Raw genomic sequence first — 15333 nt, 5'->3', positions numbered from 1 at the left:
GGAGAAGATGGTGTTTGAGGTTGCTGTCTGATTGGCAAATTCTTTGACGATGTTGAAGAGTTGTTTGTCGGATTTGGAGCAGGATTCAAGTCTGAGCATGAGGGCCACTTGTCTGGATTCTTTGAGCTTAGCATGGTATCTTCTGAGTATGGGTATGTAGATGTTGGTAGAGGTATTGTCACGGCTGGTTCTCCATCTTCTTTTTAGTTGTTTGCAATAGCAATTGGAGTCTCTGAGGTCTTCCGTGTACCAGGAGGTTTGGGGGGTGAGTTCTGGTATGTCTGATCTTCAGGGGGGCAAGGTGCTGGCACAGTTTGAGATCCAGTTGTTGAAGGTGGATAGATTGTTCTGTAAGTTTCCTCTGAGGATAGACTGATAGAATCTCAGTGTGTGGGTCCAGTCTACCTCTGTTTCAGTTCTTTGCTTTTTGGCATCCTCTGATCATCGCTTTTCATGGAAGAGCTGTGAATGAAAGACAAAAGAATATTGCAACCAACTCTTTTCTTTTATTTTCACAAATCCATCTTCTGATTTGTTTTTTTGTTGTTGTTTTGTTTTATGCTACTTCCAACTTTGAATTTACAATAAGAAGTCGAGCAAGAGAATGAGTGGGCATTGGGTCAGCTTTCTCCAACCATTGCCTTTCAGGTGTTTTTCATGGCTTGCCAGTGCTTGAATGGGCTATCCATCTAAGGACGGCTGCCTTGCCTCATTTGTGTTCTCGTTACGTTTTGGTGATTAGGCCCGCAACACTCTTTTTGTTAGGCTACCACTGCAACATTTAGCTTAAGACCCAATGTGCGGTTTTGGATATACTTAGGTTGATGACAACATAATGATAACAGCTATTTCATGGCTTTTTCAGCAGTGCAACTATCTGAATGTCTTAGTCTCTCACTAAGGGAAAGTGCATGTTCATTTGTTTCACTTTGCTGCCATAATAATATGGTGGATTTACCACTTTTTTTGTTCGCAAAGTAAAGATTTACCAGAAAATAAACCTAAAGATGGAAAGAAAATACTTGTACTTTGTCAGGGGTATTTGCTATGCAGTATTTAGCTGTATATGTCTATTACGTTAATCTCCTGCAATGCAAATTTCATCTTCTGAGGCCCTTCATAATTCTTTGAGGTTTTAGCTCCGCCTTGCTAATGCAATCTGCTCAGGAGAGAGGTTCTTCTCCCAGCTTCCATATTGTAGCCGAAGATGTTGACTCACTATTGAATTTTCTTTCCTGAACAACTAGAAGCAACAACTAAAAGAGCCCAGCTAATACTATACACGTCCCTTAATAAAAAGCACGAGCTATTGGCTTTTGCCAATCCATTTTAGTGTTGTCAAATTTTTTGTGTTGTTTTACGTGTTTTTCCCCTGTTAATCTGACATTTAAGTATACACCTGTGGGTTTTTAATGTCCATGCTACATTTTCTTTATTGATAGTTTGACTTTTCATCAGCTCAACTAGTTGTCAGTACTATTCATCACCCGGATTAAACATTTTTGTCCTTTAAATGTTCCCTATACCAAAGAGAAAACTTCACAAAAAGCTACATCGAGAAACTTTAGTGAACTACTGAAACAAGGCAGATGTACATATGCCAATGACACAACTGTTGATATTTGTAGGTTTGATTTTAATGGGGCTTTAGCATCATTCATGTGAAATCTATTGTGTATACAGTAATGAAGTCAAGTCTGGTATGCAACACTCTATGATTTTACTTAATTATTTGCCTAGGATTGAAACTTAAGGAATTAGCTGTGGCCCTATTATTATGATGTCCTCCTGTCATTGAAGTGTGATGTTGAAGTGCTATCTCCACAGTCTCCACGATGGATTAGGGATTTCCTGTTGAAATCCCACATTACCTGACTGAAAGAACTGTATTTTCGAATTTCAGAAAAACTTTCCTTTCAGAGACCTACTGTGTCTCATAATGATGTCATTAATTTCACACCTGGCTCAACTCTTTAGGTATGGCTTGTCAGTACAGCTGTTTGCAAAACCCATTGTTACCAATTCTTTAAAACGTTTGTAGACTGCACTTTGGCTGCGCCCAGGAGAGTATTTCTATCTCACCTCATTATATTGGCTGTTTGAGGTATCTTTCTATCTTCCATTGAGTGCTTGCATTTTACATCTCAAGCATACACTGAATCATTGAAGATTAAACGATTTTTCATGTATCCTTTCTATATAGAAAGCAATTTTTTTCATTTGTTTTTTATGAAATCAGCTCTTTGAAGTTGTTATAATCCTCCTGTGCGAGCCATGCACACAAACATCAAGTCTAGAGCAATTTAAACAACGTAGCAATGTTGGATCTTCTGGCAGGAGAATGAAGATAGACAACAGAGAAGCATTATTCAGAAATCTGGACGATTCAGTCAGTTGTAGAATAGATGTTGTTTTCATGACACAAATGGGCGTCAACTTCATTTATGTTCCACATCAAGGTAGAGGTTTTTAGCCACTGCGTCTTTGGTGAAGTAATATAGAGCAATTGAGAAATGCAAAGTAAATAAATGAAAACGCATTACAGAAATACCTTTTAAAAAAGCATGTTCTAGTTCTTTTGTTTTGCTTTGACTCAACTGTTGTATATTATTTCTATGTGCATGTTTAACTAATTTAAAAATGCTGATATTTTATCTGTGGTTTCTTATGAGTCTCGCCCGATAAACTGAACAATGTGCTATGTTCCCATAGCTCTTAATATGACTGTTTTTTTCTGATATTTAGATGGAATCTGAGGTTGAAAAGATGAAAACGTGCTTGGAGAATATTCATAAGGTAACGATAAGTGTGTGTTTAGTCCCCTCTAATTCTCGGCAGGTTGCTCAAAGGCTTTTATTGATCTAGTAGTCTGCTCAGAATCATGATCATCTAAGATCAAACCTATTAGCACGGGGTACTCCAAACATTCTCCCTGAAATCACCTCACCCTAATGTCCCATTAACCGTTCATTACTGTCCTCATTACACAAAGTCATCTGCATCTCATGAGAGACATTAAGGTCTGGCCCAGTGGATCTTCATGTTGTGCATTTGTTACGTTGCATCTAAGATCCATTTTAACAGCACACTCCATGGAGATATTTCCCATACTCACCATTCACCAGCAACATCAAAAAAAATCTCATCTAGCACACCAACTAAAGTAGAAGCAGAGGTCTGAATACATTCTTAAAAGCTATGGATTATATGACAGGAACATACAGCATGTCTGATGTACTTTTCTGATGATTCCCATGTTTAGGTGGATCAGCTGTAGTATTTATAGGTTGAGCATATCAGACAATGCTAGCTGTTGGGTTACAAAAGACCTATTGTCAGTTTACTAAGATCTTACAGTGGGCTAAAGCCCGTCAATTGGTTATCATTGGTTGTCTCTGTTACCCTCATTTGCTTGTGTCTTATTCAATGGCTTGTTATATCCATCTTGCGTTTGTCCCCCCCAACCCTCCTCACACAACTTGGGCATAGACTCCTTACTTCTGTACTTTTGCTGCTCACTTTAGGGAAGGACTCTTTGCTTAGGCACTCTGCAAGAGTGCATGTGTTTTCCAGCAGCCCCCCTCATCTGTTTCTCTTCTCCCCGTGTTGCTCTTTCTTCTACATGTGCTTCCTTCCCCATGTTGATCACTCATCTGTGTGCTTCTCTCCCACACCCTACAGTCCCTGTTGCTCTTTCTTGTCCTTATGCTTCTGTGTTCTCTCCCTCCATGTGCTGCTTTGGCCCTTCCCCATGAGATCCTCCATTAGAAACACCCACAGTTCTTTTGTTAATTTAAGTGGCACTTTTATGTTAAAAAGTCGTATTTTTTTTATTTACCAATCCTAGTAGCATCTGCATCTTTGAGGGGTAAATACAAAATTAAGGCAACTGCCACTTGTCATTCCACTGGTGCATGCATACATCCAGACAATGTTCATCATTGCCAAAAGCCTCTGCAAAGCCGAAAGGTACCAAAGGCGAGGCCTGTTGATTTTGCCAGTGCCTGTTTTTTTTTATATTTCAGACGCGTTCTTTTCTGTGCAAAGTGATATGTATTAAGGATAAGCAATTTTTAGGTCTGGCTGTTGGGGTTTTTTTCAGGGATAATAACATGAACTTTAGGTGGAATATCTGCTCAGTCAAGAATACTAGGCTTTATGCTGGACAATTGTTCATGACTTTTTGATTATCGTTTTTTTAGATAGCACCATAAATGCATCTACTAAACCAAAGAAGTACATGTTCAGTTCTGTGACCATGTTGAAGGTTTTAGGAAGTCTCTTCAATAGAAAGCCCTCTTTGTCAATCCTTGACAACACAAGAGATTGAACAAGTGTCTTGTTCTGGAATAAACTGATGGATTCCCCTAAATAAGTTGCTTTTGAAAGTGCCTACTCCTGGTCATCAGATTAATTTATACTTAAGGTCAAGAATTTTATGGAGAATGAGGTCAAATCATTTTGCACTGTCAGTGATATGTGGTTTACAGGTGAGGACACTGCATGAGTCAATCCAGGATAGAACTGGGAAAGACAAGTGTGCAGATGGGATATAGGAAAAACTAAATATTTAGGAGATTGAGTTTCAGGTGAGATATAAGACATCACTGTGAGAGGATTCTTTAACACAGATACGTGTCATAAGCACAGATAATCCTTGAGTTTTGAGTAGGAATTTTTATGTAATCATTAGAGTAGTTGAGCTGACATGAAAACTTGAGGGGGTCCCCCTGCTTCAAAGCATTGGCCATTTCTAGTTTGTGCTTGTGGCTGACACTTACAATACTACACTATTTAGCGTACAATGCATGACTGTCTGCACTACAATTCCACATTACACCACCCACTAGTGCACAACCAGCCCATCCACAGCAGTGATACTACATCAATGTTACCCCCACAAAAGCACTATCGTACCAAAAACCACTACTGCAAAAACACTCTTCTGCCTCCTCGTACCACACTGCTACAGCCCAGTACGGCACTTCCCCACATCACTGCACAGCCACCCATTATTGTTGGAAAACCATCCCCAGCTGTAATTTCCCAACTCAAAGTGCTACTTTACCATTCCCACGCTACCACCTCACTGCACCATACTTCCACCTTACAGTACTCCATAACCACTCTCCAGCACCACATTACCACTCATAGTAATCTGCTATTACTACAAGTATCACAGCACCACTCTCCTGCACAGATCTATTACTCCCCAGCAATGCACTGCCATACTACTGTGCAAGATTTCACCTTGTTGCTTCAAAATTTCTACTGAAAATAGCATCAGTTCGTTCTTAACACTTCTAATAGCATCACTGCTAAACTGAAGAGTGTTTCATTGATATTAAATAGCAGTAGTGTTACTGTGAAAATATTTCAATAGTTTTTCTCACATAGGTAAGCTAAAAATCTCTTATGTCTCTTCAAAATCAATCTAAATGTTGGGCGTCACAAGTCTTTTTCATATATAGTGGAACCAACTATTTGTCCATCTTTCTATTCTTTGAGTTCACCCCAATTGCATTTGCTGGTATATCCTATCCTATCCAGCTGCTGCCCCCATTGTCAGACTACAATAACCTTGTCCCAACACTTTCAACTTCCATACTATAACACTAACAATGGAAGAGAACTCCCACCTCGTGAACTGCAGTACCAGTCATAAAAACCTAGCACCACACTTTCAGTCTCTAGTTCTGTTTTAACTGACCACCCCCTGCACATCTCTACCACCAGGCAATCCCCAAACTACTACCACTCAACACCCTGCTATCACTTTCAGCCAGACATTACCAGATCCAGCACTGCACAATCACCCACCTCACAGTAATCCACCCCACATTTCCATACTAATAAACTGAGACCTCACATCTCTTGTACTAGGCTCACTCTTTCGCCTCAAAGCCAACCCAGGTCTTCTCTTGGATACTACTACCTCATCCGTGCACCACCAGCATGATCTTTGCAGTACCAACCTTGCCAATGGACTGCCCTCTGCACACCACCCCCTACCTCAACCACACCACCATATTAAAACCCTCACAGTGCACCTTTATGCCACTTCAGTTCCATCTCGAACTCTACACGATCACCACCTACCACCATTGTTAAGCATCATCTCACTAATTGGCAATATGGTCACAGTGACATCAAAAGGTGATATGTTTAGGCTTGGGCTGGCCATCAAGACAGTGCATGTCCTACTTGTCAGTAAAGCTACAGCAATCACTGTGAAGGCAGAGCCTGACTCTTGATAATGACTGCTCTGAAGAAGAGCACAGAGACCCTTCTAATGGACCTACTAACGCCTTCGTGCATCACTGCAACCCTTAAAATGAAACAGAATAAGTACTTTTCAACAGTACTGTAGGATTTCTCATACTACCAACACAGTAATGCAATCCACCCCAACTTGACAGTATGGACACTTCTCTACGAAAGAGCACGGCTGGACTCTGACATACAATTAAACAAGCCAGGGGAGTGGTGCGATGGTGAAAATAAATGCTGCTGATATATAAATGCTGCTGATATTTTATCACTTATGAACTCTAACTCTGATACTCTCCACCCTTATCTGACTGCTTTTTCCTGTGGGAATGGGTGGTAAGGCAGATGCTATTGCAAAGAAGAGGTTGCTGCAGAGCTGGGAAGATCAGTTCGGGGGGTACAGCATCGGACTAAGACAAAAAATAGGCCTGGGCCCCCAAATAAAAGTAGCCCCCATTAGCAAACCAGATAGCTAAACAGTGACCTACGCTTGCATATCAGGCTAATTTTGAAATTTTAAAGACACGCTGCATGGTTATTTAGTATATTATGTGAGATGGCATGCATTTTCGTTTTCTGCAGGCAATGTTTGTGGTAATATCAGTGAAATCAAGAGTAAAAACCGGCCCACCTAGCCATTAAACAGGCCCACAACCGCAAAAAAAACAGCAGCCTATGGGGCACCGCCTGAATTGCGCTATAGACCTGTCCATCCCTGCTGAGGGAGGAGAATTTTTCTCGCAGTCACGCGGCCGTTGGCTGTACTTCTATACTTTGAAAAAAATGACATGTAGTGTGTGTCACCTTCATGCCATGCTGTTGAAGAGCAGGGGCAGGCCACAGTACCTATAAGGTAACACTCAACTGAGATGGGCAGTGCAGCTGTATGCCTTGGTGTCTTCGAGTACCAAAACGGGCTGAGGCAAGAATTACATGGTACATGCTCATGCAAGAACATGGGAAATCCTAGACTTTTTTTAAAACCAGGGCAACAAAAAATATTTAAATATCTGCAGACGTTTTGACTGTAGATTAATATTGGATTATGATTTCCCATTTTTCACGCCACACAGAGGGCTGGTACCCAGAAAGAGATATTGATGCACATTTCAAGTGAGGCTAACATAGGGGACTCTTCTAATATGAGCAATGATATACAACTTGTGTGCCAAGGCTAGGCCTTGAAAATGCCCAATGCAGTTTTGGTTGATGGAATGGAAGGGCGAGCCTTCACTGAAAGAAACCACAATATAGTGCATGGGTAGTTGCTTAGGCATCGAGGCTGTGCAAATTCATACAAGGCTGGTGGAGGGTAAAAAATGATGTGTTAAACTAGTCACATAGATCTTCATATGAGCCTTATCAAATCCTTGCCTATAGTGCTGCCTCAATGTTGTTTTTTAACTAAATTGGTGAAATAGAGTACTCTGGCAGTTTGTGAGTCCCACCTTCTCTGCAGAGTTCACTAGAGGATATTTCTGCCCTTCTTATGAGTGGCACATTGGGCTCAAGAAATCCTCCATTTGCCTGCCTCAAACAGCCAGGGAATCACCTCCATCAAAACAGGAACTATGGTGGATAGAACATCTGGGAATCCCTGAAGGAATGAATGTGACTTATTCATGTAATTGTTATTTGTATGTAATAGCATGAAAAGTATTGTGAAAGATATGATTGTGTAAACACAGTTATAGTTAACTATCAACATAAAGAGATAGTTTGCCGTGATTGTGGAAAATAATTTGTGGGATATTTAAATGTCACTTTACAAGTGGACTACAGCTGCATCTCAGTGCATTGTTATTCTTTTCTTTTCTTTGCTGGCAATTTATAAACCTGACCACAAGTCTCTAGCTCTGACTTTAGTCCAGTGTGTGAACATCAGCAGTCTTAGAAATGTACATTTACAGAATGCTTTACATTTTTTTAATTGTATATTTTGCTTCTTTTTATACACTTCATTAATTTGTTAATGTTAATTAATTTTTTAAGCTGTTGTGGTCTCCGTGTAGGCTTTGTGGGCTACCGCTGGTCCTGGGATCAGAGGTTAAGAACCACTGACACTTAGTTATAAACGTCACACTTTAGCATCATTAAACTTGCACAGATGTGCTTTTAGTTCACAAAGACTCAGAGCCACCAAACCATCTACTACAAAATTGTCACATGAATTCAGGCAGGTTCAGGGCCACAAACCTGGTGGGCATAACCGTTTTCCTTCCAACCATGGCTCGGTATTCCAGATCCAGGATCCATGTAGCACAGAAAGGATACTTTTTTGTTGCATAGGACAGGATTGAGTTGAAAATATTTTTTATTGATGGTTATCTGAAACCATTTCAATAGAACAAAACGTTACGACTGGGCCTCAACAATAGATCTGAAGCAGAAAATAAACACAGGCTCCTCCAAAAACTAAAATATTGAAAAAAACCTTTGTAATTATCAATATTAATTTAATGTAAACCATATTATAATCTCCAGTCATGCCTCTTTTCATCCATTTGATAGTCAAATATAATTATCAACCCATAGACTGTGCTTACCTTGCCTCAGAGGTACTATCAATTTTTAGGGAATGTAACATAAGAACACTGAGAGTTACAAGGTGTAGATGTCACATATTCTTCATACTTGTAGGCATTATATGGTAAGAGTGCAGAGTCCAAAGAAACACAAAGTCGGGAATTAAAACATAATGCAATGGCTAAGGTTTTCTGTACAAAAGAGACCTAACTGCCACCCACAAGTACCACAGTAAGTTACTTTGCTTGAATGTACTTATTCACAAAGCTAGTGGGAAAAGTGGCACAAACAGTATTCGTGGCTGTTTTGGCACTAACACTTATCTGGAGCTGAGCTTGCATTTTGTATTGACTCGTCCCACCCACTTTCACAGTGAGTGCACACGTACAAAAGTCGTGATATCACATAGAAAAAAAGATTTAAACATTTTTGAGTGTGTTAGTCCACATTTTTGCCCTTCTTTCTTAACCAGGCACAAAGAGTCTGAACATATCCTGTGCAAATATTGTTTGTGCTTTGGAGTGGTTACATATGTTTATGATGTGAATGTGGATATGTTGAAATGGTTCCATAATGTGATACCACCATAAATGTATGTGGCTTTAGGCAGTTATGGAACTCTGAGGTGACTTGCAATATTCTTTTGAATGTTTCGTGGGGAAGAAGGGGGCCGTTATTCTATATAATAAGGGGTTATTTGTCAATACATTATAATTATGACCTACCTTTCGGCCTTGTATAGATTTTTTAAATAACAAAAAACATATTTTTTGTTTACACTTTACACTGAAATTCGGCAGTTTCTAAGTGCTATTAATAGCGGATGTTTTCCAGTTTAGTGGTTCTCCTTGTACCCACCTTTGAAGGACACAAGGCTTAGTCGGCCTTTCTCTGATTCAAATTTTGCTGCCTGCAGAACCCATCTTTCTGCAGCTAGTGAAACTAGTGGTGAAACGGTTGCTCTTGTTTTTGCTTGGCTGGCTTGAGCAGCTTTTCATGGCACAGGCTCTCGTCAGTGGCAGGTGGCTGGTCTATAATGCACAACATCTCAGTTAGTGGACTCCTTGTTTCAGGGTCGATGTTGCGGAGTGGGGAGGAGATGATCATCCAGACCAGCAGAGGGACACTTGATTGTGCCCTAACATAACTATTCAGTTGTAATTAATTATAACAAGTGAGTAGTAACATAATTTTCATTTTATGAGTGCAGTCTAATGTCAGCATGTGTTTAGCCAAAAAATAAGTTCACCCATTTATAAGGAGGCTGACCACTCTCAACTATTACATATGGAATAAATAACACCGCTTTACATTTAAGAATACTGCGAGTCATTGATGAGCTCATTGACTACACAGAGGAGCAAGACCAAAGGCACGGTGACTTTGCAAGGATGGCTTTCTATGCACTTTTATAATACATGGGATTTTGTAATCCTTGTGTAAATGCCCGTCTTGACTTTCTTTATAATTGGTGACTTCTGATGCACCAAGTTGCTGATTAAGAAAGGCTATCAGAACTCGACTATTATAAGTTATTACAGTTGAGTTCTGACATCACAAAGCCTGCTGCCAGAGCCAGCTGCCAGGGTGAAAGACGGGTCAGGACATGAAGCGTGATTGGAGCAGCTGCTTAAGGCAACCAACAGAACATTGCTTTTCTTTCTTCAGCTCTGTTTTAAAAGTTTACAATGAAAAGCAGAAAGAATATGTTTACTTTTTGTGCTCCTTATACAGAGAAAACCTAGAATCTTTATACATGCTTCACCACACTTCGAGCTACTGCACCTTTTTAAAAAAAGAAAACAAATCTGACTTGCATTCAACTGTTTACAATATCTGTTGCAACGGAAATCTAACAGGTTTTTGATGTATTTAATTTTGCATTAGAGGTTTTATGTTTATTCTTCATGTTGGCAAACATGCTCGCTGTTTCATTTGAAAGTGCTACATACCAAGTTTTTAAGTGGTTTGATGGAAAGGTGACGGTGCGACCATGTATTATATGGGATGAAGTACCTCTTGATGTACATGATAAGGATATTGCAAGTCACCTTGGAGGTCCATAACCTTATAAAGGAACTTGGCCTTTGGCGTGTTACGCTATATGTTTATGGAACTCCTTGGCGACCTGCAATGTCCTTTTAATGTACGTCAGGGGGAATTTATCCCTAATATTATTTAGCAGGGAATATTATGTTTCTTAAAATATATGGTTGCGTCATCATTTTTACTGCAACTGTTGTAAGTCCTTAGTCTATAGTGACTCTTCTAGTGTTCAGCGTAGGTCTTTCAAAGGCCTCTCTGAGTTAGAATGTGTCAGATCATGCCGGAAGATTCCATCTCTCCTTCTAAAGACCTCCAGCAGTGCAATGAAAAGCACACTGAATCATAAATGTCTCATCAGAGCCTAATACATATTTTTAGAGGGGAAAAGTTCAGAAGAAAGGGAGCTGAAAAACTACTTATCATTTTTTTTGTTGAAGTGGCAGGCGTAATTGTGTTTTATACTCTGCACTCTGTTCTTGCAGCACATATTATGATGTCAAGACAAAACTGTAATTATTGTAGTAGAGTGGTAATGCTGTTTTCATAATACAAGTTAGTAGTAATATCCCAACAAAATCGGAATAAGAAAATTATTTAGTTTTTTTAATTATTGCATGCTTCTCTTTACTACATCTTACAGTGATAAATCTTGCGGTGTACATTTTTTCAGAAGGGTACAACATGACATCTGACAGAGCCCCTCATCTCTGGGCAAATGTCATTCTTAGAATTCTCATCATAGAGTGCTATGACCCATGGTTCCAGGCAAGGGAGGTGATGGCACTTTACACTTTGAAGAAGGTTAAAATACAGCTTAAAAAGGAAACTCGGGAAATCTCTACCACCAACTCCACTCACACAAAAGTCTCACATGAACACATACACACCACTCATAAATAAGACCTTGTATAATGGCAAACCACGTTCTATTCTTAGGTACTGGTTATTACTGGACTTTTTCTGAATGTATCTGTCTTTCCAGGTGATAAGAAAGGCCAACGATATCCTGTGCAGTATCAGCCAGCCCTCCGTGTGCTCCGAGGTCCTGCTCTCTTCCCAAGGGACTGCCTATATCTTAGGTATTGTATGCGATGGGGGGACAAAACTGTTCCGCGCCACAATTCCACACTGAACTGATACATGAGTGCTCTAGTGTGTAGTTTTAAATTGCTCCATAATGTGTAGCACATACTTTGATGCTCTGATGCATTGAGAGTGAACGATGAAAAGCCAGTGAAGCTGCAGATAGGTAAGACCTAGTATAACGACTGCTAAAATAGATGGTAAGCTAAAAATGGATAGAAAAGGCTGACTCGGTGGTAGCATTCCACACAATTGTTTTCTTAGTCAACAATGACAGAAAGAGAAAATTCACAGGCAAATTAGGCTTTGTCTCAGTCATAGATGGGTCTTTAACTGGTGTGTAGATTGCAGGCGATCCATACTTTGTTTTAAATACGGGGGGATATCCTTACAGAGGCCACACTGGTCAGGGGAGAGTCCTCGGAGTTCCCTATTTGCCCATCAGGGATGGGCGGGGAAAGAGGATCTATTTGAAGAAACGTTTCCAAACTTTTCCTGAGGATGTAAGAGGGTTGCTTGTAAGGTTACAAATCATTTTAATACTTTGTGTGTTAAATGTTATGTATAGACTTCTAAGCAGTAGTGGGAAAATTGTACATGAAACAGCAAAAAAACTCAGAAATACAAGTAAATAGATTTTCTGAAACGAAACAAACATGGTACATTTAGTTCACAGAGACAGTTTTAAACCAGAAGTCTTCGCCAGATGGTCTCCTTTCTCTGCTTCTCTGGGAGCGGTGGTCCCCGGAGGGGTTAGTGACGTAAATTCTTTACTAGTGTTTAGTCTTCATACTACAGTTTATATCAAAAGTAAATCCATAAAATCGTCCTCGAAAAAACAATGCCACTAAAATGAATGTAAAAATACATATCGATTCAGTGCATCATAGTTGGCTGCAAATATAAATTAGGAACCAGATGATAATGTACAAAGCACAACAGTTTGAAAAAATTGTAGGAAAAAGCAGTTGCATGGGCTATGGAATAGGTGTCGTGTAGGTCTTTACCTGTTCATTATTTCAGAATTCGATATATTCCATATGTGGCAGTGGTTTATAGTAAATGAACGGTTCCTCTAATGGAGTTTTGGCCTAGGGTGTAGCTGTGTGCCTGTGTGCGCCTCCCCTGCTCTAGTGGAAACCTGATGTGTAACAAACAAGCTGGAAGGATATGGTCTGAATTTGAGGCCTGCATCTGCCCGGTACACTTTTTATGGTATAAGAAATACAGGCGAGTAATACCCTGACAAAATACCAAAAACAACCATTTACTACCATGCGCTAGATTTAAAAACTGGATTGTGTAAAACTTCTATGGCATAGTAAAAACCCTGAGCTAATATGTATGGACGTGGCAAGTGTGATTTTTTGTTTGCAAGCATGTACAGTAGAAATTAAAATCTTTAAAACTAGCATTTGCAATGCAATGGGTCTAGCGTTTGCTCGAGTTAGAGCTATTAGCTTTGTAAATTCCTAACTGGACTTTTGTTGCCACATAAATTGAAAATGAAAAGTAAAACAGTTGACATAAGCGAGCCAATTCAAAGCACCACGCCCACCAGGAGCATGAGCGCGAGGGAGAGACACAAAAGGAAAAATAAGTTTGCTCGCAGTCAGAAGTATCAGTAAACGTGCAATTATCCATGTAACAGGGTCGATGGCCAAGGCGGTAACAAAACTGCCCCAAGGAGGGACACATTTTAAGCACTTACCAATGATAACAAAGGGTTATTGAAAGGCAAGGCCATGAACGAGTGATGGTGATGGGCGTATGGTGGGCATGGTTGATAGCCCACAGATACATTACAACATGTCAGAGCACTTGCACGCTCGACCTAAATAAAAAAAGAAGAAAATAAACCAAAGCAGCACTTGACCCACCAACCCTGCCACTGAAGTGCACTATTTATCAGGTAATTGTGCAGCTGTGATTAGAAAAAATGCTCTAACTGAACTTGCAGTGCAGACACTGGATAAAGTGAATTGTCTCAGGTGCCCATTCTGTATCTGTCTTGGGCAGAAGCCAAATGTGAAGAACATTTGAACAGACCACTGGGGGAAGAGGCTGACAGTAAGCCCTTGTACATATATTAATATATATGCACACCCTTATTCCGAACACCTCCACCAGGAGGTGTGAATACAGGATCTTTAGAGACTCCACTTGCAAAAGTCCTACCACTTGTTTGGAAACTGTTATAACTCTCATGTTCATTTACAAGCCCTCATGCACCCTTTCAATCAAAATGATTCCATGTTGCATTTCGGAGTTTCCTTCTGTTCAACTGCTGCATTATGGTGTCTGCATGCATTATTTGAGACCGATAGCTGGAGATGAGATTTCAGTTACTCACAGCTATTGTATGTTTAAACCAGTCTCTTTGCAGATGTGTGTAATGTGGAATGGCATGTTTTGGCATTCTTTCAACCTGCAGTTTTTCTAGCTTCTACATTTACTTGGGCCTCCACTCTGTAATGTAGTTGAACCGCTCCATGAAAACCTGAACATTGTCTGAATATTTATTGTTCTTGCTATTCTTTTTGTAGTGTCCTATTCTATTGCTGTGTTTTTTCTTTTTTCTAGTGTACTGCTTCAATCAGTGAGACCCACTAACGTATGGTTTCTCTGTTAACCCGTCGCTACCTTTAGCCACTGCAGTGCTTAATTTGTCCTTATTGTTTCCGGTGCAGAGCAGCGGCACTTATTTTTGAGGGCTGGTGCTTATTTTTCTGCCTCAAACATTTACTGCGAGCAAAAGACACATACGAGAAAAACGTAGAAAGAGAAAAACGAAAAAGCGTTGCAAAGGGAGAACGCAGAAATCTGCAAGAGTGAGCTGAAGGGGCAGGGAGTGGCTTTAAATGGATTGAAGACGCTCGAGATGGCTTCAGGATTACTCTGCCTCAGTATTCTGTGTTCGCACATTTAATTGCAGCAGCCGTGTGTTTAAGAGGAGGGCTTTGGGCACCAGTGCCTTTTTATTTACAAATGAATCACTGAGCCGCTGTATCCTGCTTCCCTTGCTTCGGGGTTCACTGGCAAGTTCTTGCTGAGTCAGCAAGTCTTTACAGTCGGAACCTAAGGGATATATCATGACAAAATACCTCTTTTGGAGATACTGAACTTTTCAAGATTGAATCACTTGTAACAAATAACACAAAGATTGTACCTGGAACAATCTTCACTGTAAGTGGAGAATGTCTCTACAAAGAACCCATCTAATTAAGTGCCAGTGTCAACACAAGTTTCAATACAGTGTATGCTTTCAGGATATGAGACAGTGTGCCAAGTAGGAGCAACGCACTGGCAGCATGGATACCCTTGAATGAATACAAATATACATGTAATGCAAACCACATAAAAGATTGAGAAGATGGGAAATCATTATAATCATCCAGGTAACTCGAG

General features: G+C 40.1%; 1 protein-coding gene across 2 annotated transcripts in view; it reads left to right on the top strand.

Annotated features, from left to right (window-relative positions):
- LOC138266085 (synergin gamma-like) overlaps window positions 1-15333 on the top strand; it is a 73548-nt gene that overhangs the window by 8714 nt on the left and 49501 nt on the right. For both annotated transcript variants that reach the window (XM_069214455.1, XM_069214456.1), the window contains exons 2-3: window positions 2746-2796; window positions 11825-11921. In XM_069214455.1, the coding sequence (XP_069070556.1) occupies window positions 2746-2796; window positions 11825-11921 (148 nt within the window). The remainder of the gene's footprint in view (window positions 1-2745; window positions 2797-11824; window positions 11922-15333) is intronic.

The sequence above is a fragment of the Pleurodeles waltl genome, chromosome 11 (assembly GCF_031143425.1).
Source record: "Pleurodeles waltl isolate 20211129_DDA chromosome 11, aPleWal1.hap1.20221129, whole genome shotgun sequence".
Classification (NCBI taxonomy): Eukaryota; Metazoa; Chordata; class Amphibia; order Caudata; family Salamandridae; genus Pleurodeles; species Pleurodeles waltl.
This window is presented reverse-complemented; position numbering and strand designations above follow the sequence as displayed.